We start from the raw sequence: 27,903 nt of genomic DNA, 5'->3' as shown, positions 1-27,903 counted from the left end.
TTAAGCGTGGGGCCGCTAGGGGGCGCTGCAGGGAAGTAACGCGAGACTTCCTCAGCGTCACTTCCTCCACGACGTGCTACCCTCTTCTCGTGCCGTCTGCGGACCCTAACGTGTCTCGCAAAAATGGCACTTTATAATTTCAAAAAGATCATGGTGGTTCCGACTGCTAAGGTACGTTTTACCCCCACCGGGTTCATGAACCGTGTGCGGACGCGGTGGTGTGTGTGTCGGGTGTGTCTGGAGTGTGTGTTTTGTTTTTAGACGGCCTGGTCCGGGTGTGCGCTCTTCAGAGGAGACACGTGTTGGTAGAGGGACGGGGATCGGGCCCTGACAGTGGAGCACCGTGTTTTATAGTGTTCATATGGGTGTGATTTTAGTCTAATATGTCTTCTGGAGGCTTTCAGTGGAAGGTTTTGATGATCCGTGGGGTTTTGTGATACCGGAAGGGACTTAAGTCTCTGGGCCTTTACTTAATGCCTGAAGAATTTTTGAAGTCAGCTACCGACTTTGCGAAGTTTGGTGTAAAATGTCATTGGTCTCAATTTGATATGCTTCAGACTTAGTTTTTAGTTTCTTTATTTGATATGTTTATTATTATTATTATTTGTATTATTAGTAGTATCTAATCTAACCTTACACGAAGTCTCACTGGGAAGAACCGGTTACATTTGTGTGTATTTAATATTGGACTATGAATTAATCCTATCAAGTCAACGTTTAAAAAGTTCGTCAGATGTAGATTGGGTCATAACGACTCAGGCTGAATTGTGGGATAGTGACCTACTGTTGTATAATGTGGCGGTAGTACGCATTCGGAAACTTTTTGCCTACTACACAATGCGTACTGAGATTTGGCCGAGCTATATTTGTGACGTTCTACAAAATGCCTACTATATAGCAGTCAAGTATGAGTATTCGGATGCAGCCCATGTCTTGGAAATTAATAACCTCTACTTATTCTCTACTTCTAGGCTTTCATCGATGTCACTTTATCCAAAACGCAAAGGAAAACCCCCACAGTGGTGCACAAACATTACCAGATCCATCGCATCCGCCACTTCTACATGCGCAAAGTCAAGTTCACGCAGCAGAACTGTCATGACCGACTCAGCCAGATTCTCACCGACTTCCCCAAACTGGACGTAAGTGAAATAAGCAAATTACGTCAGACAATCATTTTATTTTCAGTTCAATTTATTCAATTCAATGTTTTTTTTAGCCTTAATCATAGGTACAGTCTCATAGGGCTAAATAGGCCATATATTTATGCCAATTCGACAGTGTGAGTGTCTGATGTTGGTGTGGTTTTGGCCCCCAGGATATCCATCCCTTCTACGCTGACCTGATGAACGTGCTGTACGATAAAGACCATTACAAACTTGCCCTGGGTCAGATCAACATTGCCAAGAACCTCATCGACAAGTAAGTATTATGAGCTTATTTTTTAGAGCTAATTTTTATAACGTTTGAACTAAAGCAAATACGTCCCTTTGACTAGTAAAGCTCTGGACTTTCAGAGGTTCAGACAGAAAGCATCTCAAACAGGTTGTGGTCTCTGCTCAGTAGACCAGGATTTGGTAGCTGGTGCTAGAATCATCTCTCTCTCTACAACACTCACTGGCTGCTGCAGGGCCTGCTGGGAGGTTAGAGACAGGAACACAAACCTTCTGTGTGTGAAAGTTTGTAATGGAACCCCGAGCAGCTATTGCTAATGCGAACGCCAACCCATGCTAATGAAGTTCTTGAACTCCTCTATAATTCAAGTCAGTAGAAATGTGAATAAATAAAGTGAATGTTTCCAAAGACTGATTGTTTACAACAGGATGTTTGGCCGGTGGAGCTGTCTGTGTATGATTAATATGAATCCTAATGTGTATTGATGATTATGATGGTGTGTGCAGCGTTGCCAAAGACTACGTGCGTCTGATGAAGTACGGCGACTCTCTGTACCGCTGCAAGCAGCTGAAGAGGGCGGCGCTGGGACGCATGTGCACCATCCTCAAGAGGCAGAAGCAGAGCCTGGAGTACCTGGAGCAAGGTACTGGGCACATGACACGGTCACATGACCTCTGGAAGTCTAGGAACATTAATCACACTAGATTTAATAAGTGCCGAACAAAAACCCAAGGCAATAATACAAAATACTAAACTTTGTTTGTCTGTCTGTCTCCCCCTCTCCCTACCAGTGCGTCAGCATCTGTCCCGTCTACCCTCCATCGACCCCAACACCCGGACCCTGCTGCTGTGTGGCTACCCCAACGTGGGCAAGTCCAGCTTCATCAACAAGGTGCGCTCTCCCCTGCACGTATTAAAAAGGGCCGCATTACCCAGAGTTCCTAGCGGCGCCCACTAACCCTCAGTTGCGCGTCCTCAGGTGACCCGGGCCGACGTGGACGTCCAGCCGTACGCCTTCACCACCAAGTCCCTGTTCGTCGGCCACATGGACTACAAATACCTCCGCTGGCAGGTAGCTCCTCCCCTCTGTAGCCCGGCCCCTCCTGTAACTCCTCTCCCTGCCCCTGTTCTGCACCATCTCACATTTAGAAGATTAATCCACTGGATTCACCCCAGGGGGGAAAGTAAAGCTGCACAGCGGCAGCAGAAGTACTGGACGTAAAATACTAAAACATTAAAATAAGACATTATTGATATCTGAAGGAATAAAGCAATGTGTGTTATGAGTAGTAGCTCTGTTCTGTTTTCAACCAATCGCGACTCGGCCACACTGACCCCTCCGTGTTGTTAGGTGGTGGACACCCCTGGGATCCTGGACCACCCTCTGGAGGAGAGGAACACCATCGAGATGCAGGCCATCACGGCGCTGGCCCACCTGCGCGCGGCCGTCCTATACGTGATGGACGTGTCGGAGCAGTGCGGACACAACCTGGAACAGCAGCTGGAGCTCTTCAACAGCATCCGCCCGCTATTTGCCAACAAGGTGAGGCCCCGCCACCCCCACAGGGACCCCTCTTACATCACACCGGGACCCCGCAGACATCACACAGGTTCTGACATCACTCTGACATTACGTCATTCACCTGAAGAATCTTTTCTCCAAAGAGACGTTGAATAAACTGAGGTCAGGCTGAGGACGATCTTAAGCAGACAAAAAGACAATGAAGAGAGCGGTTGTTTTATTATTGTTTATTATTATCCCCAGCCTCTCCTGGTGGTGGCCAACAAGTGTGACGTGAAGAAGATCAGCGAGCTGTCTGAAGAGAGCCAGGTGAGTCCTCCTGTAGACCAGAACCTGCTGCTGGCTCTCTGTCTTTCCGTCTGTCTCTGGCCCCGTCCACACGGAGCCGAAATGGGCGAAAACGATCCGGTTTCAGAAATGTGCGGTTTCGGGCACCGGATTCGCCGGCTCCGTCTGGACGGGAGTTTGAAAAAAAAAAAAAATCGGCGTTGTGTGGATGGGCCCTCTGTCTCACTCTGATCCGAGTTTTTTCTCTTTCTGTTAGAAAATCTTTGCCGACCTGTTGGAGGAGGGCATCCCTGTGATCGAGACCAGCACCCTGACAGAGGAAGGAGTGATGACGGTCAAGACTGAGGTAAGCTTCCACTTCCTGTTCACCTCAGAGGATGTGATGGCATGCCGCTTTGATAAGGCTGAGGGGTAAGAGGTAGGGCTGGGCGATATGACGATATCATACCGTGGACGATGTGAAAGTGTCTATCGGGAGAGATTTGGCCATATCGTTTATACCGAGAGAGAAAAAAAAAAAAAAATTATATTGCACTGCACTGACTGAAGCAAGGCAGGTGTGAGACTCACCTGTTAACTTGAAAAAAAATCTCATTTGTATTGAAGAAACAGTTCTATTTTTACCACAAGCTATTTGCACAGCACATAACTTTATTTTATAAGTGTATAATTAATATTTAAAATATTTGTGTGATGCTGTGATTTTTATTTTGTATTACACTGCACTGACTGACAGCCAGGCAGGTGTGAAGCACACCTTTAAAAAAAAAAAAAGTTATTTGTATTGAAAAAACAGTTCAATGTTTACAAGATGTTTGCACTATATGACACTGCAGTTAATGACAGATTGTTCGCTACTTACTCCTTTGTAAGCATGGAAATTCAAGTTCAAAACAAAAGAAAAAACTGATCAAATGTGAAGTATGGTTATTTTAAGCCATTTATTATTTTAATTTACTTCAAAAATACCATATCGTGATATATATCCATATCGTGATATAAAATTACTCATATCGTGATATAAGATTTTGTCCATATCGCCCAGCCCTAGTAAGAGGGCAGAACGGAGGACGTGTGGGGACAATGTATAGTAGGTGTTAAACTGACATCAGCCGCTAGCTAGCAGGACAGCCAGGTAGCACGTCGGTGTATAGACAATCTGTGGTCCTGCTTGTGTCCCGTCGACCGTGTTCCCTGGTAACTGTATCCATGGTAACCGCCTCTCTCCCCCAGGCGTGTGACAAGCTCCTGGCTCACCGTGTGGACGGGAAGATGAAGGGGAAGAAGGTCCACGACGTCCTGAACAGACTTCACCTGGCCGTGCCCTCCAAGAGAGACCACAAGGTAGACTCCTGGTCCAAGAGAGACCACAAGGTAGGCCCCTGGTCCAAGAGAGACCACAAGGTAGGCCCCTGGTCCAAGAGAGACCACAAGGTAGGCCCCTGGTCCAAGAGAGACCACAAGGTAGGCTCCTGGTCCAAGAGAGACCACAAGGTAGGCTCCTGGTCCAAGAGAGACCACAAGGTAGGCCCCTGGTCCAAGAGAGACCACAAGGTAGGCCCCTGGTCCAAGAGAGACCACAAGGTAGGCTCCTGGTCCAAGAGAGACCACAAGGTAGGACCCTGGTCCTCCTGACCCCTCCACTAGGGGGTCAGGACCTCCTGGAGGACCAAAGGTGCTGCTTGCTAGTCCTGCTGGGGTTTTCCCTAGAAGGATGGTCGGGATTGTTAAAGTTATCATGGGGGTGTGATGGAGGTGGGGCTACGAGAAGAGGGGGAGGTAAGGTAGGCGTTGGGCTGTGTAGGCGATAGGTGTTTGAAGAGGTAGGGGTGGAGGTGTGAGGAAGGCAGTGGTGTGTGTGTGTGAGGGCGGGGGGTGTATCTGGACCTGACCATGTGTCGTGTGCTCCCCAGGATCGGCCTCCCTTCATCCCGGAGAACGCGGTTCTGCGTAAGAAGGCCATGGAGGTGGACCGGCCCAAGAAGAGGACGGTACGGACCCTAACCTCATCCGTCTCTTTATGTCACTGTTGGGTCAGCAGGGGGCTCATTCAGACAGCATCTCAAACAGGTTGTGGTCTCTGCTCAGTAGACCAGGATTTGGTAGCTGGTGCTAGAATCATCTCTCTCTCTACAACACTCACTGGCTGCTGCAGGGCCTGCTGGGAGGTTAGAGACAGGAACACAAACCTTCTGTGTGTGTGTGTGATCGTTTGATATGGAAACAGCAGCAACTATTGCTAATGCGCCTTCACATGATAAGGAAGGGCTTGAAATGTTGGAGGGTTCCTCTGTAGTTCAGGTCAGTAGAACTTTGAATGCAAAATATACAGGGCGCCGGGTGACCTCTGACCTTTGTTTCAGGAGCGCGACCTGGAGCTGGAGCTGGGAGACGAGTACATCCTGGACCTGCAGAGTAAGCCAAGCTTTATTTGAATTCTTCTGACCAACGATAACGTTTTAACGTTACGCTAAAATGTAAAAAAGATATTTAAGTTAAGGGTGATAGGAAGTGGTGAATGAGCGGTACCAGAGGAGACCTTCACATGCACAGAGAAGGGCTTCCACAGCTGTAGGTCTTGGTGTATCTGGGTCCTGACCTTGGTCTGTCTGGGACCTGATCTTGGCGTGTTAGTGTTCTGATCTTGTGGTTTCCGGTGCTTTCAGAATACTGGGACCTGATGAACCAGGAGGAGAAGTCTGACGTGATCCCGGAGATCTGGGAGGGCCACAACATCGCCGACTACATCGACCCGGAGATCATGAAGGTCCGTACCTCCTGGAGTGCTGAGTCCCTTCCTTCCAGGGGCCGTCCTTTAGGACCTAGGGGTCTACTGGACTCCTCTAGGACCTAGGGGTCTACTGGACTCCTTTAGGTCCTAGGGGACTGCTCTACTCACTGCTGCAGTGGGTGTAAATGTGATGTTAAGATCAGCATCCTCCTAATGAGATTTTTTGGAGCTTCCATGTTTTTTGGACTTGGTAGCTCAAACAAACTATGGTCGGAGATGAACGAACACAGCAGTACACCGTCGTGTTTGTGATGTTCTCTGCCTGGGTAGTAAAGGAGTCACGTGATGGTATCGGATCGGCACATAGATACCAGTATCGGAAATCCGATACTGGTATCGGAACAACCCTAGCACCTGCAAGCCTCACCAGACTAACTTTCTCCCCCCCCACAAACACACAGAAACTGGAGGAGCTGGAGAAGGAGGAGGAGCTGAAGGAGCGGGCGGGCGACTACGACTCTGACGAGGAGAGCGAGGACGAGGAGATGCAGGAGATCCGCATGCTGGCCAAACAGATCAAGGAGAAGAAGGGGCTCCGGGTACTGGCCTCCAAGGAGAAGGACATCCACGGCCCCCGCATGCCCCGCACCGCCACCAAAGTGGAGCGGAAGGTCCTGGAGACGGAGATGAGCGGCCTTGGGCTTGACATGACGGACAAGGACGACGTGAGTGAACCAGCCAATCACAGCCCTTGGGCCCTCGTTGACCTGTTTTAAAGTGTGGTGGTTAAGATGCACTCTTATCGCTGATGTATTATATATTATAATACATTATAAATGTTTGAGCATTGTATATTCCTTGACGTTATAACTTGAGGGGGGGTTTCTATTGATACCTAATATTGAACTACTTCAACATATAAAGCTACTAAAGATAAGGTATGCATAGAGATCTGTATTGTTGGACATTATAACAAGGTCAGTATTAACAGACCTAGACCTCTACCCCTGATAAAACGACTAACATATCCAGCTGCTCCTGCTGGTTGAAGCAGAGAGCGGCTCCAGAGTACTGACGTGTGGCGCCCCCTCTGGTGTTTCAGAGCCACTACGCTGACAAGGCCCGCCGCTCCCGCAGCGTCACCAGGAAGCGCAAGCGTGAGGCCTCGGCCCCGCCCACCTCCAAGATCCGCAGCCAGAGCGCCTCAAGGCCCCCCAGGGACCAGTCGGGCATCAGGGACGCAAAGGTACGACCAGGGGCATGATGATGGGGGGGGTGGGGGGGTAAAGAGATGGCGATGACGGTTGTGCTGATGAGTGTGCTGATGAGAGTGACGGTGCTGATGAGAGTGACGGTGCTGATGAGAGTGACGGTGCTGATGACGGTGCTGATGACGTTGTGTGACGCTGTGTGACGGTGTTGATGATGTGGTGTGACCTTGCTGATGATGTGGTGTGACCTTGCAGATGGGCCGGAAGGTGAAGAAGATGATGAAGAACTCCCAAAAGGAAATGAACCGTGACGGCAAGAAGGGCGAGGGTGACAGACACGTCTACGACCTGAAACCCAAACATCTGTTTGCCGGAAAGAGGACACAGGGGACCAACGACCGCCGTTAAACCAGAGCTAACCCCCCCATTAAGATTCCCTTTATCTCCCTGTAAGCCCTGCCCCCTCCTATACAGCCCCCATAAGTACCAGAGGACTCTGGGTAATGTAGTTTCGGATCTAAAGGCCATGACACCCTGTTTATTTGTAGCCTGTTGGGTCCTTTACTAAGACGAACTCCTCGATGGCTGTGGTGGTTTAGATCTTGACTGCAGAGAGCAACTCTGTAGGAGGAACCTAGCCTCCTAACAGACGCTAGGAGGAACTTTAATGGAAGACTTACATTTTCTGGCCTCCATTCAGAAGAGTACCAGGCTAAGGAGGTACATGGAGATGTTTAGCAGCTGAATGGAGGTTTGAGGTCTTCTGCCCCCGTTGATAAGGCCTTCAGCCCGTGTGTGAACAGACCGTGTGTTTACGCGATAATGATAAGTGACATCGATGACTTCCTGTGTGTGATCTTTCTGAAACATTCCACCTCGGTGGAACCAATAAATCATTGAAACCCAAACCTCTCGCTCCTTTTCTGTTTATTATCCACACTTATGTTAATTTATATCAGACTAATGGGAGACCCCATCGAGGGGTTGTGAGTTTGATTCCCTGCTGATGTGTCATTGGAACCTGTTGATGAGGTGTGCAGCGTGCATGGCTGGGTTTGGGGGTCGGGTTAGACGAGGGGTGTTATTTATAGAGGTGTATGAGGGGCACCGTGACCCCAGAGGTGGGTTTTTATTAATAGTTCCTCATCATAGTCCTACTCTTGTTACGCTCAGACGCTCCTTTTAGGTTTTGTGTTCAAAATAAAGTTTACTCCATGACTTTAAGCTTGATTGTGGAGTTAAATATCAGTTACACTGTGAGTGACTTATCCTGATCTCAGTTGGGACTCGGTTATAGTTCTGCTGTGACTCAGTTGGATTGTTTTTATCCTCATTACTTGCATTTTTGATGTAAACGCTTTGTTTAAACAAATCAGAGTTTAATGTTTCTATGAACAATGCTATGACTGTGGAGAGCTTTTATTTTGTAGTAGTTTTATTTTGAAGGAGATTCGGAAGTGTGGTACAGTTATGTTATCTGTCAAAGAGGAGCTGCGTCTCAGTCAGATGTCAACAAGGACTGCCGTCAACCATAGCTACAGAAGAGGATGAACGCAAAGCTTCACAATATTTCTGGATAACTCCGAGGAAGCTTCATTTAGCGAATTACTGGTAAGAAAAACATTCCGATGGCGAACTAACGTTGTTCTGCTGTCACGACGGAGCGCCTGGGACGGGATGCCCCCGATCAGCGTTACTGGAGGGCGGGACTTTCACTCGGTGTGATGCGAGAAGGCAGGCGGGACTATCAGTTACATCGGCTAAAAGGAGAGAGGGCCGGGGGATTGACTTCTCAATAATATATTTAACCCCTCTCCGTTACACGTTTCGATTTTTAATTTCTCCAATTGTATATTCATTCTGCGTGTTGTTATTCCTCTCGTCGTGTTCTCGTTATTCTCTCTCCAAGGAGTACACAGCTCTTCGGGAAGTAAGAGAACGGAAAACACGCTGCGGTGGACCGGGATAGCGCTGCATCTCATGACCTCCTCACAGCCTAGTAGTCGCTAGCTTGTTAGCACGCTAGTCACGCTAGCCTGTCTGGGTGATCAGTCACACAAGTCTCCACAGTCAGAAGATAAAGCCTCACAAGGTTCAGTCGAGATGGTTCTGAACGTATAGACTCAACGACGGGTGTTGGTGAAACGGTCACATACTGTCAGATAACATAACCATTAAAAGATGAAGGACTCTCAGATGTGACATGTTGATGTCAGGTGATGACAGCTTCTGATTATGACACACAATATACTACAGATATGCTGCATGTTCATGAGATCATAGGTTTGACATGTCAAGATGTGAGCAATATGCTGACGGCTTTCGGCCTGTTAACAGTTCGCACATTTGAAGACTGAATATGCACTCCAAGGTTCCATGTTTTACCACGAGATGTGATGTTCAGCCAATAAGAGCTTGTGACGAACGTCACAAGGCGCCATGTCCAACTAGATGCATGATCGACTGATTAATCTCCCAGTCTGCCCAGTTGACTGTACAAACTGGTAGGCTGATAATATGGTCTACAAGTAATTCACCTGGTTTATGCAAATGAGCTGAAGTGTCTAACGTCTCTAACCCGGACTCCCATCTACCAGCCAGCGGATTCCAGTCCGGGTCTTATCTCTCTCCCAGGTGTTTACTCCGGTACCGTTCTCGTCCCTCCAGCTGGGTGTGGCTCCGGGATTTGACTCCGGTCCGTTTCCTGTCCCTGCAGGTGCGTGTGGCTCCGGGTCTTTGCGATGCCGGTGGAGAGCGGGAGCAGCGCGGCCTCCAGGCAGGCGAAGCAGAAGAGGAAGTCCCATAGCCTGTCAATCAGACGGACCAACAGCACGGAGCAGGACCGCGGCGGGCTGCAAAGGGACCTAATGGAGAGCCAGGTATGACCCTGACCTCCGACTCCCCTACTGACCTCTGACCCCTACATCGACCTCTGACCCCTACTGCCCAGTTACTGACCTCTGACCCCTACATCATTTACTGACCTCTGACCCCTACATCATTTACTGACCTCTGACCCCTACATCAGTTACTGACCTCTGACCCCTACATCTGTTACTGACCTCTGACCCCTAAATCAGTTACTGATCTCTGACCCCCCGACTTTTAACAGAACTGTATTCCAGTGTCATCATTGTATTTATTTAATAATGAACATTGATGCATTGCTAAAGTTGTCTTTATACTCAGAATAAGTGTGCGTATGGAGACCTCAGCTGTACCAAACACACGACTAGGTAGCGTTTTGTTCGGAGTTGTAAGTCGATCTTGAACAACAAACCCCGTGTTGTGCGTCTGGTGTCGATGATGAGACGGACGAGGGTTAGAGAGGAGCAGCGCCTCGGCCAGATGGACTCTAGCCGTGGGCCGTCCTAAGAGCATTAAGCCTCCTGGAGCCAGCGTGGTGAGACTCAGTCAGACTCACTCAGAGGAGTGACGGAGGAGAGGAGTGACGGAGAAGAGGCAGGGCTGAGGCTGGAGGAGCCGCAGGAGGAACCAGACTTTAGTTTAACGCTCATGAGCGGGGAGGAGACACGACGGCTGAAATGATCTCCAGAGAAGACTCATGGACGGCCAAGGTGAGACTCTGCTGACCCAGGACAGCCTCTAGTACCCTATTACCTCCCACTGGACCCAGTAGCTGTAGAGCATGCTGGTGGGGAGCTGTACTGGTGGGCAGGGTGTCGTCCGTTTGATGGTTAGAGAGACGTTGGGCTGGCCTCAGTAACCCTTCCATCGGTCGTCTCCTGAGGAGGAAGGGGTCAGGTCTGAGCTGCTCTTTAACAGTGACATCATGTTTATCGAGTGAGCCAGGCACTGACGGAATCCACTCGCTACAGCTCCCGCCGTAACCTTGGAAACGTGGCTTTGTTGTCCCTGCAGTCGCCCTTTGGCCTAGTGTGTGTGTGTGTGGGGGTGGGGGTGGGGGTGGGGGTGGGGGTGGTAGCAGCTCTATAGTAGCGACACTAGCTCTAAGCCAGCAGTAGAGGCTAATGGGATTAGGATTACACACACACACACACATACACACACACACATACACACATACACACATACATACATACATACATACATACACACACACACACACACACACACACACACACACACACACACACACACACACACACACACACACACACAAACTAGTCAAATGCTCAGATCAGTTGCAACACGGTGCATATTGCACTTAAGACGGAAGACAGAGAAGCGGCTTCTGCGCTAACGTTAGCCTCCTAGCCCCTCCCCTGGCTGGCTGTCTGTCTGTCTGTGGTCTGTAAGGACCGGTGAGGACAGTGTCGGTCGCCGTGGTGACAGCAGGGAGGCAGAGATGGAGGGGATGACATGCCTGGTCCCTCCTGGGACGAGGGGATGACATGCCTGGTCCCTCCTGGGACCTGGCATGGGGCGGGGGGTTGACAGGGCTGAGGGGGGGTCACTCTGAACCGCTCTGTCTCTGAGAGTGATGGGATGCTTTGGGACAGTTCAGGGCTCTGGAAGGTCAAAGGTTAAGGTCACTAGGCCTCTGCTTACTGAAGTTCTGAGTCCTGAATATAAATGTTTAAATATTAATGAGGAGAAGTCACTTTATGCAGTAAAGTATGCCCTTAATCCTGGAAGGGTCAGGGCAGTGTGCATTCAGGATGAAAATATTATATATATTAATATTATGAATATATATGAATATTTCAATTTAAATAAGGTTAGTGCAGTATTCCTAACTCTGAACCAGGGAGCCTTGAGTCTCTTTCGAGAGCTGGTGAGAGACTCTGCGGTCCTGACGTCAGTAGGGAGCTGGTTCCAGCGGGCCAGGCTAAACCCTGGGTCTGGGGGTTCTCCCGGGACTGAGCAGGGCGTTAAGCCTTTCCTGGTGACTCTTAACGTGTTGTACTCAATGTTTCTGTACTCTCTACTCACCGCCCCCTAGTCCTCCGACACTCTGGAGTCCTTCCTGAAGATGGAGGTAAGTTGAAGGTAGTTTGAGGAGGAACAGTAGAATCCCCCCTGGTGAAGCCGTAGATAACAGCCTATATTTCCACACTAGTGTTGAGTGTTGGTGTGTGTTTTTGTAGGCGGGTTAGATGGAGATATTTGTGTTCGCTTGTGTTTGTCCGATTTGGTCGAGAAGTTGACGGTTGAGGATTCTCGAATTCTTCAGAAGTGAGCGTTCGTTGGGATTGAAGGATCTGATTGGACGGTGTGTGTCTGTAGATCTCCACCTGTATACACCAACCGCTGCTCGATGGCTTTTACTTTGAAATGTGTAGAATGGTCTGAGTCGAGACTTGTATTCCCGAGCTTCTAACGTCTGCACAATAAGCATTGTTTCAACCCAAGGGTTTTAAAACTAGATATAATTCCTGAATGCTAAGCTTGTACACAAATAAAATGTATGATTTATAAACTCATTTGAATGTATAATCATAGTATCCGTCTATCTTATCAACAACAACTCCATGATTTATTTAAATGGTTGTGGTTATATATTGTTATTATAACATATTCGGTCCTGCCCCTGGCCCAGCTAGGCTGCTAGGCTACTCGCTAGCTAGCCGAGCAGCAAGTGCTTGGTACAGAGTGTTCTGCTCTCCCTTTCAGTGCGGCCTCTGTTCTCCTCTGAATGCTAAGAGGCTAAGCGTGCGCTCCAGTGAGCACCCTGAGAGAGAAGACCACAGAGGGGACAGAGTTAGCCGCCGCGCTAGGTTAGCGTTATGTAACGCAGTTCACAGTGTGGAGTGGTGTGACAGTAGATGTCCCTGGAGGACAGAGACAGCCCCTGAGGGCGGGGCCTGTCCCTGGCTGAAGCTGTCTCCAGAAATGGATGTTGACAAAAGAAAAAGTTGGGGAAATATACTAATACTTTTTTCAAAGGTATAGAGGTTGTAGCTTGCTTGTGAACACATGTTTAGATGGTTGGTGATAGGTGCCTATCTGATAGTCTGAGAGGTGACCTCGCTACACGGCGGTCTGTATATCAGCTTCAGACCGGCAGTGCACTGTAGAACCAGCCCATGTTTAGGGTTTATTGGTTATTTTGGGTCGGGGTGTTTTGCTTGCTTCAGTAATTCCCCAGTTCCTGAGTGCGGCTGATCCGTAGAGCATAGAGTCATCCCCCAGCTGACCTGTAGGTGCCTCCCAGTATGACCAGTATGACTGCTGGTTCCCTCCTGAGAGCTAACCTGTAGGGTGCCCCCAGCATGACTAGTATGACTGCTGTTTCCCTCTCTCCATAGAGCTGATCTGTAGGTGGCTCCCAGTATGACCAGTATGCCTGCTGGTTCTAGTGTCCCCCAGTATGACCAGTATGTCTGCTGATTCCTCCCCAGGACTCCAAGCTGCCCGTGTCCTTGAGGAGTAACCTGCTGGACCTGTTCGGGCAGATCGAGAGGGAGTTCGAGAACCTCCACATCGAGAACCTGGAACGTGAGTCCATAGGCCGTTCACCTGAGCGAATCAAAATGTGCTCATACGTTGGAGAATGTGTGATAAAGGTCTAGGTTGCATCAGTCCATCGGTTGGGATATGACACGGTTCCTGTCCCAGGGTCCCAGTGTCTCAGTGTCTCTGTGTCTCTCTCTGTGTCTCTGTGTCTGTGTCTCTGTGTCTCTGTGTCCCTGTGTCTCTGTGTCCCAGTGTCTCTGTGTCCCATTGTCTCTGTGTCTCTGTGTCTCTGTGTCTCTGTGTCTGTGTCTCTGTGTCTCTGTGTCCCTGTGTCTCTGTGTCTCTGTGTCTCTGTGTCTCTGTGTCCCAGTGTCTCAGTGTCTCAGTGTCTCTGTGTCTCTGTGTCTCTGTGTCTCTGTGTCTCTGTGTCCCAGTGTCTCTGTGTCTCTGTGTCCCAGTGTCCCAGTGTCCCAGTGTCCCAGTGTCTCTGTGTCTCTGTGTCTCTGTGTCTCTGTGTCCCAGTGTCCCAGTGTCCCAGTGTCTCTGTGTCTCTGTGTCTCTGTGTCCCAGTGTCTCTGTGTCCCAGTGTCTCTGTGTCTCTGTGTCCCAGTGTCCCAGTGTCTCTGTGTCTCTGTGTCTGTGTCTCTGTGTCTCAGTGTCCCTGTGTCTCTGTGTCTCTGTGTCCCTGTGTCCCAGTGTCCCAGTGTCCCTGTGTCTCTGTGTCTCAGCGGGGAGATGGACCTAATGTGTTGTATTGGGTTTCAGTGCGGCGGGAGATCGAGACTCTGAACGACCGCCTGGCCGCCGAAGGCCAGACCCTGGAGGGCGGAGATCTGGCCAAAGGAGCCCTCAAAACCAAAGGTCTGCTCCACCACTAGCTACCTTCTCATCTCTCATCTATCTCATCCCACACGCGAGACGTCCTCCTCCACCTTTAAACTCCTCATCTCGCACCAAGACCTCACCTCCCTTAATGTCGCCTAATGCGTTTCTCTCGATGTGTGTACTTTTATTAAGTGCATAATGGCATAATGTGTCTCTATCTCCTCCACCTAGCGAGCCACAGCACCAGCCAGCTGTCCCAGAAGCTCCGGACCACCTACAAGGCCTCCACCAGCAAGGTAATCCCGCTGCCCGCTCCTGCACCGCCGCCGACCAGAGACCCTCCGAGCTGCGCCTCGCCTACTCTGTTCACTGACTCAGTGTCTCCGTTGAACCGTAGCATGTTACGATCCATGTGCAGTATTTAGTACCCGTAGTATTTAGGACCCCATTTAATCCTCAGTACCCATAACCAGGGCCTGAACCTGTCTCCTCTGACCTGATGTTCTGTGTTTAGGAACTCTGTAATCAAATCACGGGAATCTAACCAAACAGGGGTCACTGCAGCGGCAGCGCTGTATGTTCAGAAACCTCTCTCTGCACTGGTTTAACTCCAAACAGCAGGTGGTCTCCCGGTCAGGGGTTCTCACCCCCATCTCAAAGGCTCTTGGTTCAATCCCCTGCTCCTTAGTGGCATGCATCTGAAGTCCCTGTTATTCACGGCAGTTCCCGTGACTGTCCTCTAAGGGGTGCTGTCCTCTAAGGGGGGTTGTCCTCTGGGGGGTGATGTCCTCTGGGGGGGGGTTGTCCTCTGGGGGGTGGTGTCCTCTAGGGGGCGCTGTCCTCTAGGGGGGGTTGTCCTCTGGGGGGTACTGTCCCCTGAGGGGGTGCTGTCCCCTGAGGGGGTGCTGTCCTCTAGGGGGTGCTGTCCTCTAGGGGGCGGTGTCCTCTAGGGGGCGGTGTCCTCTAGAGGGCGCTGTCCTCTAGGGAGCGCTGTCCTCTAGAGGGCGCTGTCCCCTGAGGGGGCGCTGTCCTCTAGAGGGCGCTGTCCTCTAGGGGGCGGTGTCCTCTAGGGGGCGGTGTCCTCTAGAGGGCGCTGTCCTCTAGGGAGCGCTGTCCTCTAGAGGGCGCTGTCCTCTAGGGGGCGCTGTCCTCTAGAGGGCGCTGTCCTCTAGGGGGCGCTGTCCTCTAGAGGGCGCTGTCCTCTAGGGGGCGCTGTCCTCTAGGGGGCGCTGTCCTCTAGGGGGCGCTGTCCTCTAGGGGGCGCTGTCCTCTAGGAGGCGCTGTCCTCTAGGGGGCGGTGTCCTCTAGGGGGCGCTGTCCTCTAGGGGGCGGTGTCCTCTAGGGGGCGGTGTCCTCTAGGGGGCGCTGTCCTCTAGGGGGCGCTGTCCTCTAGGGGGCGCTGTCCTCTAGGGGGCGCTGTCCTCTAGGGGGCGGTGTCCTCTAGAGGGCGCTGTCCTCTAGGGGGCGCTGTCCTCTAGGGGGCGCTGTCCTCTAGGGGGCGCTGTCCTCTAGGGGGTGCTCTCCCTGCGGGCCCCCCGCTGTGTGGTGGCCTCTCTAAGTAGACGCACTTCTCTCTCCTCACCTCTGTGCTCTCAGCCGCGCTCTAACTCTTGCCACGCCCGCGTGGGCGGACCGTGCAGCTTCAGCGTGACCAGCTGGGAGCTGTGGGGTGGCGACTCATGGGTAATGTGCTGCTCTCTCCACATGTGTGCCAGTATCAGCAGCCCCGCCCCGCTGGAGTAGACCCCTCCTCCCCGCGACACCTGGTCATTCAAATGTAGGCCGCCTATTTGAACTTTGACCTTCATTAATTCATTAATTCATTCATTAATTCATTTGTAACCCCCCCCCACTGGAGTGGTCCCAGTGCGACCACTAACCTGTTGGTTAATGGTCCGCCCCGCTCTGGCATCCTGTTCTGGGCGGTAGTGCTGAGAAAAACTGTAAACTGAACTTCAGGCACGTTGGTCTGATGGACAGGAGGCCGTATGTCAGGACATGTGTGGGCAAAACGACAACTACTTATAACGTTAGCATTTACAGTTAGGGCATTTAGCAGACGCTTCTATCCAAAGCGATTTACAAGAAGTACGTTTGTCGGAAGGGTAGGCCTACCCCATAAGACCAGCTGTAGGCCTACCCCCCAGATGAGACCAGCTGTAGGCCTACCCCCCAGATAAGACTAGCTGTAGGCCTACCCCCCAGATAAGAATAGCTGTAGGCCTACCCCATAAGACCAGCTGTAGTCCTACCCCCCAGTTAAGACCAGCTGTAGGCCTACCCCATAGGACCAGCTGTAGACCTACCCCCAAGGTTAAGACCAGCTGTAGGCCTACCCCATAGGACCAGCTGTAGTCCTACCCCCCAGTTAAGACCAGCTGTAGGCCTACCCCATAGGACCAGCTGTAGTCCTACCCCCCAGATAAGACCAGCTGTAGGTCTACCCCCCAGACACGACCAGCTGTAGACCTACCCCCCCCAGATAAGACCAGTTGTAGGCCTACTGTAGGCTGGAGGCTGTAGGCCATGCCTATTGGACCAGCTTTAGTCTTACCCCATAGGACCACCTGAAGGCCTACTGTAGGCTGGTTGCTGTAGGCCATGCCTAAAGGGCCAGCTGTAGGCCTATCCCATAGGACCAGCAGACTACAGAGACTTGGTTGCTGTAGGCCATGCCCATTGGACCACCTGTAGCTTCATGCTAGCCCACTGCCCACGCTTTGCATCTCCCTGAACTATCTCACGCTGTCCTGTTGAATGTAGCATGTAGCATGTAGTGCACATGCTACATGTCCACTAGGGTCTGGATTCCCAATCACTCTATGACAGAACACTCTAAACACATCGACTCACAGCCTAGCATCACATCTCATGCATGTCATATTAGACTCTGGATATTTCCCCGTTGTTACATTTGCTAACGATACCACCTCATTTATTAGCATTCCTTTTATTTTTTTATCTTATTGACTGAAATAAGTCTTCTGAATTTGCTTGAAATAACTGATAAAATGGAGTCCAACATGTTAAGCTAGTCTTAGGCCGGACTCTGCGAGGTCAGTTCTCTCTAAACCCTATGTGTCATGTGACCTGGTGTCATTTGTCTGCTGTCGGCCGGTGGTGTGAAGTTCACTTGGGAATCCTGCGGTCTACCTGGCAGGTTAACGGCTAACAACGACTAACCCCCCCCCCCGCCACTTCCCCCCCTTGTTTCAACGAGGATCTCATCAATAACACGGAGCTATTGGATGTGCTAACAAAACAGTCCTCTACTGAACCCTTCGACTGTTCTGTGTGGACGTGTTGTCGTGTTGTCCTAATCCGGCCCTCCTCTCACCCTTTTGACTGTTCTGTGTGGACGTGTTGACATGTTGTCCTACTCCTGTCCTCCGTTGAAAGGTTAGACTGCTCTGTGTGGACGTGTGGTTGCGTTCTCCTACTGCTCTCCTCCGCTGTTGTCGCGCTGTGAACTGTCTCTCCTCCTGAAGGGTTTGTCGTGCTGTGATGTGTCTCTCTTCCTGGAGGGTTTGACGTGCTGTGATGTGTCTCTCCTTCCTTCCAGTTGGAACTTGTTTAGTGGACTTTGTGAGAAGAGCTCCACTGGCCCCGTTTGTATCATCCCGAGTTTCAACGTAAACGCCTCCTCCACCATAATAACATGGATTATGGTTTCATCCTCGTCATAACTCGACTCCCTCTGCCTCCCGTGCTCCTCAGAGCGTTTGATTTCAAGGCTTGCATTTACAGTAATCCACGTTGTACTAAATGCAGCTATGTGAGTGTGTGAATGTGTTGACCTGTGAATGTGTTGACCTGTGAATGTTGACCTGTGAATGTTGACCTGGGAATGTTGACCTGTGAATGTGATGACCTGTGAATGTGTTGACCTGTGAATTTTGATTTTTGAATTTTGACCTGTGAATGTGATGACCTGTGAATTTTGACCTGTGAATGTGATGACCTGTGAATGTGTTGACCTGTGAATTTTGAATTGTGAATTTTGACCTGTGATGACCTGTGAATGTGATGACCTGTGAATGTGTTGACATGTGAATATGTTCACCTGTGAATGTGTTGACCTGTGAATGTTAACCTGTGGATGTGTTGAGTTGTGAATGTGATGACCTGTGAATGTTGACCTGTGAATGCGCTGACCTGTGAATGTGTTGACCTGTGAATGTTGACCTGTGAATGTGACACCAGTGCTGGGTTGGATAACATCTTCAAAAATAGTTTGTTCTTTCACAAATCAAACCTCATGAGGGTGGGGTCTGAGGATAAGAACGTAGCCTATGACAGCATTGTTAATGTGCCCCGCCCACCTGGCCCCGGGGACGGGATGAATCAAATGCTGCCAGCTGGTTGCAGGTGCTATCGGACCCAGGCCTGGAAACAACTGTTGGTTTGAATTTGAAACCAAGGTTTCTGTTCTCCAGAGTCCAGTGGGACTTCCTCCCCCTGTTAACTCCTCCCCATGGTAACTCCTCCCCCTGATACCAGCTCCAAGGTTCTGTAGGACCTCCTCCCACTGGTAACTCCTCCCACTGGTGCCTCCTCCCCCTGGTTACTCCGCCCCTGGTACCTCCTCCTACTGGTGCTTCCCCCTACTGGTACCTCCTCTGGGGTTCAGTAGGAGCCTCCCTGCCAGCCCTCCCCGGTCCTCCTTACTGCTACTGCTTCTCCCCCAGCTGACACTAGCAGTAGGGCTCCCACCTCCGGCTGGGCGATGCTACGAGCACCAAATCATATTTCTATCTTGCACCTGCTCAGTTTAAATCGTCACTTAAATTGTGTGAAAACAACTTTCTTATAAAGGTCATGTGAGAGCAGGCCAAGGGTCAGCGGGCGTCCTGGTCTAGGAGGACTACAGGTAGACTGTGGATGTCGAGGTTTGAACTCTGACCCTCTCAGCTCTGACGAGCCAAAACCCTCAGCCCCTAGCGATCTGAAACAGCTAAAGCTCAAAGCATTGCGCCAGCCCCCCGTCACCCCCCCTATGACACCCTGAGGGTCCGTGCGGACCAGGGGGGAATAGGGCCGGGCTGGGGAGATGTGGTAACCCACGCTGCCTCGGCAGGTATGAGGTTCCGGGTGTGTCTGTGCTGACGTTGTCATTTCCTGCGATGGCAGATCGTGTCCAGCTTCAAGACCACCACCTCCCGGGCGGTCTGCCAGCTGCTGAAGGAGTACGCCGGCCACCGCGACGGCATCTGGGACCTCAGCGTCAGCCGCACCGGGCCACTGGTGCTGGGGACGGCCTCCGCAGGTGGGACCGCCGCCACCTATACAAGTCCTTCCTGTAACCTCCTCACTGTACAGCTACACATCCTTTCTGTACACAGCCTTACTGTACACGTCCTTAATGTACACAGCTTCACATCCTTGCTGTATATAGCCTTACTGTACACATCCTTACTGTACAGGTCCTTGCTGTACACATCCTTACTGTATGTGTCTTTACTGTACACATCCTTACTGTACACATCCTTACTGAACACAGCTACACATCGTTACACATTACTGTATACATCCTCACTGTACACATCCTTACGGAACACAGCTACACATCGTTACAGTATACATCGTTACTGTATACATCCTCACTGTACACATCCTTACCGAACAGAGCTACACATCCTTACTGTACCCCTCCTTACTTCCTTACTGAACACAGCCTTAATGTACACGTCCTTTCTGTACATGTCCTTACCGTACATATCCTATTGTACAAACTAGTGATGGGTCGGTCGCGAACGATTCGGTCAGAACGAATGAATGAATCCCGAAGATGAACGTCGGTTTTGGGGAACTGATTCCTAAAACAAGAGAACTGAACTGAGAACTGATATAACAAAATTATGGTAACGTAAATAAAATATACCGAACAGAACGAACGAACAGAGCTTTGTCTCCCCGCAACCTAATATCGATTGAGTCTAAAACTATCTCATCGATTCAGCCAATGAGAGCAGGTAGCAAAAGCGTTGCCATGGCCCATGGGTAAACAAATGATAAGACACCACCACTCAAGTTAACTAATGATCGCTGTAGGCTTCAATATCATGCAAGCACTTTATGTTTTCTTTTTATTTTGTTCTGCATCACAATTGCATGCTTTAATAAAGTATTGTTTTTACCTACCATTACGAGTCTCGTTTGGTCTAGTTGCTAACATGCTTCACTGCTTATTAGCGCTACTTGGAAGACGCCATTTAATTCTTACTGCACCCCATTATGTATTAAGGATATTTATGAAAAAAAGGCACGTATGTGCTTTATATATATGCTTAATATTTACACTTAACCTGGGTAATTTCGCCAGAACATTAGAAAGTAGTAGGCTACATGCATGTTGATTAACATTTATTCCATAATTTCAGATTCCCTGGCTAAAGACGTTACAGACCATCTGACTTAACGAACAAATCAAACAAACGAATCGTGATAGTGAACGGAACTGAAAGAACTGCTTCCCGGAAAATAATCGTTTTGCCCATCCGTAGTACACACCCTTACTGTAGACATCTTCTGTGTACACATCCTGTCCATACATGTCCTCACTGTACATGTCCTGTACACATCCGCACTGTACACGCCCTAAATGTACACATCCTCACTGTACAGAGCCTTACTGTAAACACCCTTTCTGTTTTTTTGTTTTTTTACTTCTCACATCCTAAGACCTTTTTTATCGTTAAATGTTAACAATGTTAACAATCAAAAATGGTTTGGCCAGAGCAGCTAGCGTGTTTTTCATTTGAGCTATGCTAGGTGCTAGCGTGTGTGTGGTTTGAGCTATGCTAGGTGCTAGCGTGTGTGTGGTTTGAGCTATGCTAGGAGCTAGCGTTTGTCGTTTGCTCCTCAGACCACAGTGCCATGCTGTGGAGCATCGAGACGGGGAAATGTCTCCTGAAGTACGTGGGCCACCAGGGATCAGGTAGGCTGTGTGACGATGTTCATGGACCTCCAACACAAACTCTCTGGACCAGTGGGCTGTGGACCCTAACTCTAACCCTGTGACACTGTTGACTCTCCACAGTGAACTCCATCAAGTTCCACCCCACAGAGCAGATGGCTCTCACAGGTCAGTGAGACGGCACTTATACACAACTACCCACCACGTGGACATAACACAACTACAGACAACTACATTCAACTACACAATATGAGGAGATAAAACAACTACAGACAACTACATTCAACTACACAACATGAGGAGAGGACAAACACAACTAACCAACATGAGGAGAAGGAGAACACACAAAACTACACAACCTGAGGAGAATACACACAGCTACACAACGTCAGCTTGTCTCTGTGTGTCCCCAGCCTCTGGCGACCAGACGGCCCACATCTGGAGGTACATGGTGCAGCTGCCCACGCCGATGCCCGCCACCGACCTCACCGTAAGCCCCCCCCCCCCCAACCTCCGTCGCCATGGCAACCTATGCACCTCGATGTGATGTGATGGAGGGAAAGGGAGAGTGAAACAGCTCCCCCTGCTGGCTCCAGCTCTCTGGTGTAATTCCTTATCTCCCCATGGAGATGTTTTAACAGGACTACATTGGATTGTAGTTCTGTGTTGCAAAGCAAAGTCTGCAATCCTACTGACGGTTAAAAGCATGGTTGTAGCATTGACATCCATGACCTTCACTCACACACGCACCACGTACAAAATCACACTCTATAAATGATAAATGGACTGCATTTATACAGCTCTTTTCTACACAGTGGCCCTCTCAAAGTATAATAATATTCACCCATTCATACACACATTGACCCACCAATGGTGTCGTTCGGAAGGTAAGCGCTCACTTTCCAACCAACCATTTTTTGTCAGTCACTCCCCCTCCCCTCCGCCGGTTGCCGTGACGCCCATCAATAGCGTGCCTCCTCCTCCCCCCAGCAGCAGCAGCAGCCGCCACCCTACGAGGAGGACGGGGAGCTGTCGGACAGGGAGGAGCCTGACGGCGAGGGGGAGGGGCCAAGCGAGTGCCCGTGCGTGCGCGTGGCCGCCACCACGCTGCGCTCCCACCAGGGGGTGGTGATCGCCGCCGACTGGCTGGTGGGCGGGAGGCAGGTGGTGACGGCGTCCTGGGACCGCGCCGCCAACCTCTACGACGTGGAGACCTCCGAGCTCGTCCACTCGCTGACCGGTAGGAGGGGCTTGGGGAGAGAGGGGCGGGGCTTACACACACACACACCCGTTTTAGTGAGAGAGGGGCAGGGCCCACACACGCACACGCACGCGCGCTTTAGTGATAGTGGATGGGGCTCACAGTCTTATTAGGATTACTGTTATTTAATAATTTATCTATCAACATATTTACACCACTTCATAGCCTCAAATATGCTTCTCAAAATGCAGGACATTAGTGTGTGTGTGTGTGTGTGTGTGTGTGTGTGTGTGTGTGTGTGTGTGTGTGTGTGTGTGTGTGTGTGTGTGTGTGTGTGTGTGTGTGTGTGTGTGTGTGTGTGCAGGTCATGACCAGGAGCTGACCCACTGCTGCACCCACCCGTCCCAGCGGCTGGTGGTGACGTCGTCCAGAGACACCACCTTCAGACTGTGGGACTTCAGAGACCCCGCAATCCACTCCGTCAACGTCTTCCAGGGACACACTGAGTAAATATATCTAGAACTATAGATCTATATCTACATCTATAGATCTACACACAGGGACCAGCCATCCACTCTGTCAACGTCTTCCAGGGACACACAGAGTATATATACTAATACACATCTAGGTCTATATAGATCTAGATCGATAGATCTACACACATAGAGCAGCTCTCCACCAACGTGTCCTCGGTGTCCTTCAGCACGGTGACCTCGGCGGTGTTCACGGCGGGCGACAACGTGGTCTCCGGGAGCGACGACCGCACTGTCAAGGTGTGGGACCTGAAGAACATGAGGTCGCCCATAGCAACCATCCGCACCGACTCGGCCGTCAACAGGTGGGGCCGTCGCTACGCACAACCAATATTCATGTGTTAGAGCCACTTCCTGTTCCTGTGTTCGTTCATGTGTTCATTTCCATTTCCACTTCCTGTCTTGGTTCATGTGTTCATATCCTTTTCCTTTCCTGGTTCATGTGATCATATCCACTCCCTTTCCTGGTTCACGTGTTCATCTCTTCCTGTTCTGTTTCATGTGTTCATCACTTCCTGTCCTGGTTCATGTGTTCATCTCTTCCTGTCCTGGTTCATGTGTTCACTTCTTCCTGTCCTGATTCATGTGTTCATGTGTTCATCAGGATCTCTGTGTCGGTGAACCAGAGGGTGATCGCTCTCCCCCACGACAACCGCCAGGTCCGGCTCTTCGACATGTCCGGCGTGCGACTGGCCAGACTCCCCCGTAGCAATCGACAGGTGCGCTCTGATTGGCTCCCTAACCTGACACATGAAGTGATGCCGTCTTTAAATGGATGTTGCGGACAGTGGAGTCACATGTCAACATGCTGAAAATGCTTGTCTCACTGTCTGTGTGCCTCCTGTCTCACTGTCTGTGTACTGTCCGAGCTCCTCTGTGAACTTCCTGTCTGAGGGGTTGAGCTTCCTGTCTGAAGGCGTGAGCTTCCTGTGTGCAGGGTCACCGCCGCATGGTGTGCTGCACCACCTGGGGGGAGGACTCCGCCTCCTGCAACCTCTTCAGCTGCGGCTTCGACCGGCAGGCCATTGGCTGGAACATCAACATCCCCGCGCTGTTGCAGGAGAAATAACACACACGTCCCCACAAACCTACATACACACGCGTCCCACACAAACCTACACACACGTCCCCACAAACCTACACATGCAAGTCCCCGCAAACCTAAACACACACGTCCCCACAAACTTACACACACACTTCCCCACAGCCCTACACACACCACAGCCGGGGTCTGATCGACCAGACATCTCATAACCTTTGAGGCGAGAGCCAGGGACTCACCTCTCTCTGTCTCTCTCACCTCCTGCTCTCATCTCCTGTCCTCTCTCCTCTCACTCACGTCCATTCTGAACACCTCTGTCTGCTCCTGGTTGTGCAGAGTCTGGCAGTGTGAGTGTGTGTGTTAAACGTGTTTGTGTGCTAGCAGGGACGTCCCTAGGTGTGTGTAACACGTGAAGTCGCCGCTTGTTTCTGATCCTTTAAACATTGTGTGTACAGCGATGTGAAGGTGGTGTGTTGCTCCTGTTCTAAGCCAATGTCCCACAATGCTTCACTTCAGCAGCGGTGGCTGTCGATCAATGGATCACGAGGGCAGCGTGGGCCACTGGCTCTTGTTTTAACCCCAAAGTAAAAAAAGAAAGTTAGCACAAAAGGCTAATGCTAATGTATGCTAGCCTGACACCGAGCTAACCACTCTGCTAGCTTAACCTGTGCCAATGACAGTGGAGCGACGTTTAAAGAGGGTTGCCCTCCACATCCTGTTAGCGGTCAAAACGTGATGATAGTGTGTTGTGTTGATAACTTTAACGACGCCAGCAGTGATCTCTGTTATAGGCATGTGCCATGTTGTTGTATGCTAATATACCTGGGTGGACGTTAACTCTGACGATGTTTACAAAGACGGCCCAAACTCCTCGGTGGAACCTGTGTGTGTGTGTGTGTGTGTGTGTGTGTGTGTGTGTGTGTGTGTGTGTGTGTGTGTGTGTGTGTGTGTGTGTGTGTGTGTGTGTGTGTGTGTGTGTGTGTGTGTGTGTGTGTGTGTGTGTGTGTGTGTGTGTCAGAGCGATATGCCTTTTCTTTTTAGAGCTTGTTTTAAAAAGCACAACAGACCGACCAGCGCCTCCGTGGTCTGAGAGGGTGTACTGCGATGTTCGGACCAGAGCTCCACCAGTCAGAGAACCTGTGGGCCTTTTCACCCAGCGGCCATCTTGGTTCTAAACGCTAGCCGGGTGGATTTAGATCAAAGATGGGCGATGGGTGAATATGACCCATGGAGGGTCGTTCTGTTGACCACTCCGTTGTCGTGGTTTTGTCTGTTCGACTGGAACACAGACCTGAGGACGCAGTCAAACTTAAAGACGGATCCTTCTGTGCCCTTTAGTCGTTAGTCTCGTGCCATTACGGGGACTCCACTAAGGGTCAGAGGTCACCTGAGAACATGAGGTGAAGGTGCAGTTTTATTCATGCAATAGTTGTGTGAGCTGTTAGCTAGTCCACTGCCAGTCATACCCCAGGAAGCACGTTGGAAGACGTGTGATAGAACTCTGTGATGTGTTGTGCGTTTGCTGTGAAATAAGGGGGGGCGGGGCCCAACGCCAAGCTGACGTCCGTCTGTCTGCCTGTAGGTCTGTGGGCTTGACCAACCAACGTCTCAATTAATGTCGCACAACGGCCTTCACACACCACATTGTTGCCCAGGCAACTGTTGTCGTCGATAGGCTGTCTCACCTTGCTGTACTGTGTGAATGTTACCCCCCCCCCCCCCCCATATCAGTGAGTCTTCTGAATCTAGCGTTTAGATTTGTGACCCATTTTGCTAATTTGTGACGAAGTAATCCTGGAAGAGATTTTTTGCCTAGCATTTTGTACAAAGATTTGTCCATTTTCTTTTGGCGTGGATGACCAGTATTTATATGATTATATATGTATAGAAAAATATTATTTTGCCATGTTTACATGCGTGCGTCATGCCTTTCTGTTTGATAGCGGTAGAGCTAACAGCTAACAATAGCCACTCACACACCAAGAACGTTTCACTCCCTTTTAGCCCTGTGTCTCTTTAAAACAAAAAAGATTAACAATTGTATGGTGAAATAGGTATGTTTGAGATAAGTGATGTTTCTCCCTCGTTGCATTAATTGGCTGACATAGTAGTGGATGGACTGGAGTCTAACCTCGGTTTGTCCAGTGGAAATATCCCTCCGTCATGGCCGTGTAATAGATGCTTTTCTCCATGCAAGTCACCAAGTCTTCTCCCTATCCCTTTCTTTCTGGTGTTCGTAAATTACTTCACCTCCCAAGCACTTAAGCCATCCCTGGTCCGGGCAGAATGATTTCTCTGCTTCATTCTTGGCAACGGGTAGAAGGAAAAGTCTGCTCCTTTAATTGCATCTTTTATGTGTTTTAAGAACTTGTATCATTGTTCAGATTGTTACTTTTTCCTGCATGGTTTTTTAATCAATTCACTGGATCAGCACCCCTTCTGGGGATGCATGGTTATGGCAGCTGCTCTTTCTGATTGGCTACTAGTGGTGCCAGGTGATGTCATTCGAGATACATTCCATGGCCAAATGCGGCGCCGGGTCCTGAATCGAATGTGTCAGAAACAGCGATTCATCGTTTCTTTGATTTAGTTTAAAGTTCAGTCACTTTTAAGTTAAAGTGTTCAACCGCCCACAAAATCAAATCTTACGTCAGTGGCAAAAATACATCTCCTTCAGCCTCACAGAGTCTGTGTCATCCTTGTAAAACTGGTGTGAAACTAACTTCTACGATGTTGAATGTGATAGGATTGTTCTTAACTTAACAAGGAACTACACAGCGTAATGAAATCGTTGATCTGTTGTACTGAAAAACACGCGTCTGCTGCGCAAATAAACATGTTTTGCTGTTTCATGCGTTTCGCTGATTTCACGGTGCATTCATCAATTCAAAACTTCAACAAACCAAAACGTACAGCTTACAGTTATTCTTCTTTGAGTCGACACTGGTATCGGCAGTTGAGGGACTCAATCTTGTATGTTCATTTATTGTGTGAAAATATAAAGGAACATAAATAGGTAAGAAATAGGGTTTATTGCCTTGATAATTGTAGTAAACATTGTTTTTCTAGCCCTGTTTATTACCTCTATAAACCTACATCAAAATCAGTATTTGCACAAATTAACCTTATCAATTAATAGCTGGCTTTTAAATTCCTAAAACCTAATATACAGTATTCATTATGGATAAAAAAAAGAAGGGAATAGTTATTTGTAAAATATCACTACACTAAGTAATTATATAATTGTAAAAAACTATATTATTTGATTAGCATAATTAAGAAGATTAATAATTGATGCTAACGCGGCCGGCTGACTCCCGCCACCAGGCGGCGCCGTCACTTGCCCTCATTGCCTAATCACAGTCGACGAGCATCAACCGCCAAATTATAATTCATAAATACTTGAGTAAATTAAAGATGTTGGTTACACATATCTTAGCATCAATCATATGAGTAAAATAACAACAAAGAAGACATACGTACTCGTAGGTAAGTGGAATGTTCTTATGAAAATACGAATACATCAATCTGTTATCTTAAAATCCAAGTTGTGTAAACTTAGGAGTGTAACATCGCCCATTTCAATCTAAAATACAAATACAAATCATTTAACTATTTAGATATAAATCCTTTACTTAGAAAGGAGTCAGCTGAGGTGATTCGGGCATCTGGTAAGGATGCCCACTGGGCGCCTTCCTTGGGAGGTGTTTCAGGCACGTCCAGTGGGGAGGAGACCTCGGGGAAGACCCAGGACTAGGTGGAGAGATTATATCTCAACACTGGCCTGGGAACGCCTCGGGATCCCCCCGTCAGAGCTGGTCAATGTGGCCCGGGAAAGGGAAGTCTGGGGCCCCCTGC

At 49.7% G+C, this 27,903-nt stretch overlaps 2 protein-coding genes across 4 annotated transcripts; both read left to right on the top strand.

Moving 5' to 3' along the window:
• Positions 1 to 25: 25 nt before the first annotated feature.
• Positions 26 to 8,066, top strand: gtpbp4 (GTP binding protein 4). Its single transcript, XM_056596218.1, has 16 exons — positions 26 to 171; positions 972 to 1,142; positions 1,319 to 1,422; positions 1,902 to 2,038; positions 2,187 to 2,287; positions 2,375 to 2,467; positions 2,747 to 2,938; positions 3,161 to 3,226; positions 3,462 to 3,551; positions 4,439 to 4,549; positions 5,119 to 5,196; positions 5,569 to 5,620; positions 5,872 to 5,972; positions 6,398 to 6,661; positions 7,039 to 7,182; positions 7,403 to 8,066. The coding sequence occupies exons 1-16, from the start codon at positions 124 to 126 to the stop codon at positions 7,553 to 7,555; spliced, it is 1,905 nt and encodes a 634-aa protein (XP_056452193.1). The 5' UTR covers positions 26 to 123; the 3' UTR covers positions 7,556 to 8,066.
• A 71-nt stretch (positions 8,067 to 8,137) lies between these two features.
• On the top strand, positions 8,138 to 27,617 carry LOC130387210 (WD repeat-containing protein 37-like). Of its 3 annotated transcripts, none has more exons than XM_056596221.1 (15): positions 8,769 to 9,363; positions 9,745 to 9,781; positions 9,864 to 10,026; positions 13,474 to 13,570; positions 14,294 to 14,389; positions 14,585 to 14,649; positions 19,484 to 19,619; positions 21,219 to 21,290; positions 21,393 to 21,437; positions 21,683 to 21,759; positions 22,263 to 22,509; positions 22,835 to 22,976; positions 23,174 to 23,308; positions 23,608 to 23,722; positions 23,941 to 27,617. In XM_056596221.1, exons 1-15 carry the CDS (start codon positions 9,351 to 9,353, stop codon positions 24,070 to 24,072), a joined length of 1,572 nt encoding a protein of 523 aa, XP_056452196.1. In that variant the 5' UTR covers positions 8,769 to 9,350; the 3' UTR covers positions 24,073 to 27,617. The 3 variants fall into 3 exon arrangements, with proteins under 3 accessions (XP_056452197.1, XP_056452196.1, XP_056452195.1); XM_056596220.1 differs by having other exon boundaries at positions 22,260 to 22,509; XM_056596222.1 differs by lacking the exons at positions 8,769 to 9,363; positions 9,745 to 9,781 and adding an exon at positions 8,138 to 8,758 and having other exon boundaries at positions 22,260 to 22,509.
• Positions 27,618 to 27,903: the final 286 nt, after the last annotated feature.

The sequence above is a fragment of the Gadus chalcogrammus genome, chromosome 8 (assembly GCF_026213295.1).
Source record: "Gadus chalcogrammus isolate NIFS_2021 chromosome 8, NIFS_Gcha_1.0, whole genome shotgun sequence".
NCBI lineage: Eukaryota > Metazoa > Chordata > Actinopteri > Gadiformes > Gadidae > Gadus > Gadus chalcogrammus.
Note: the sequence above shows the minus strand (reverse complement) of the source record. Positions and strands in the feature narration are given on the sequence as shown.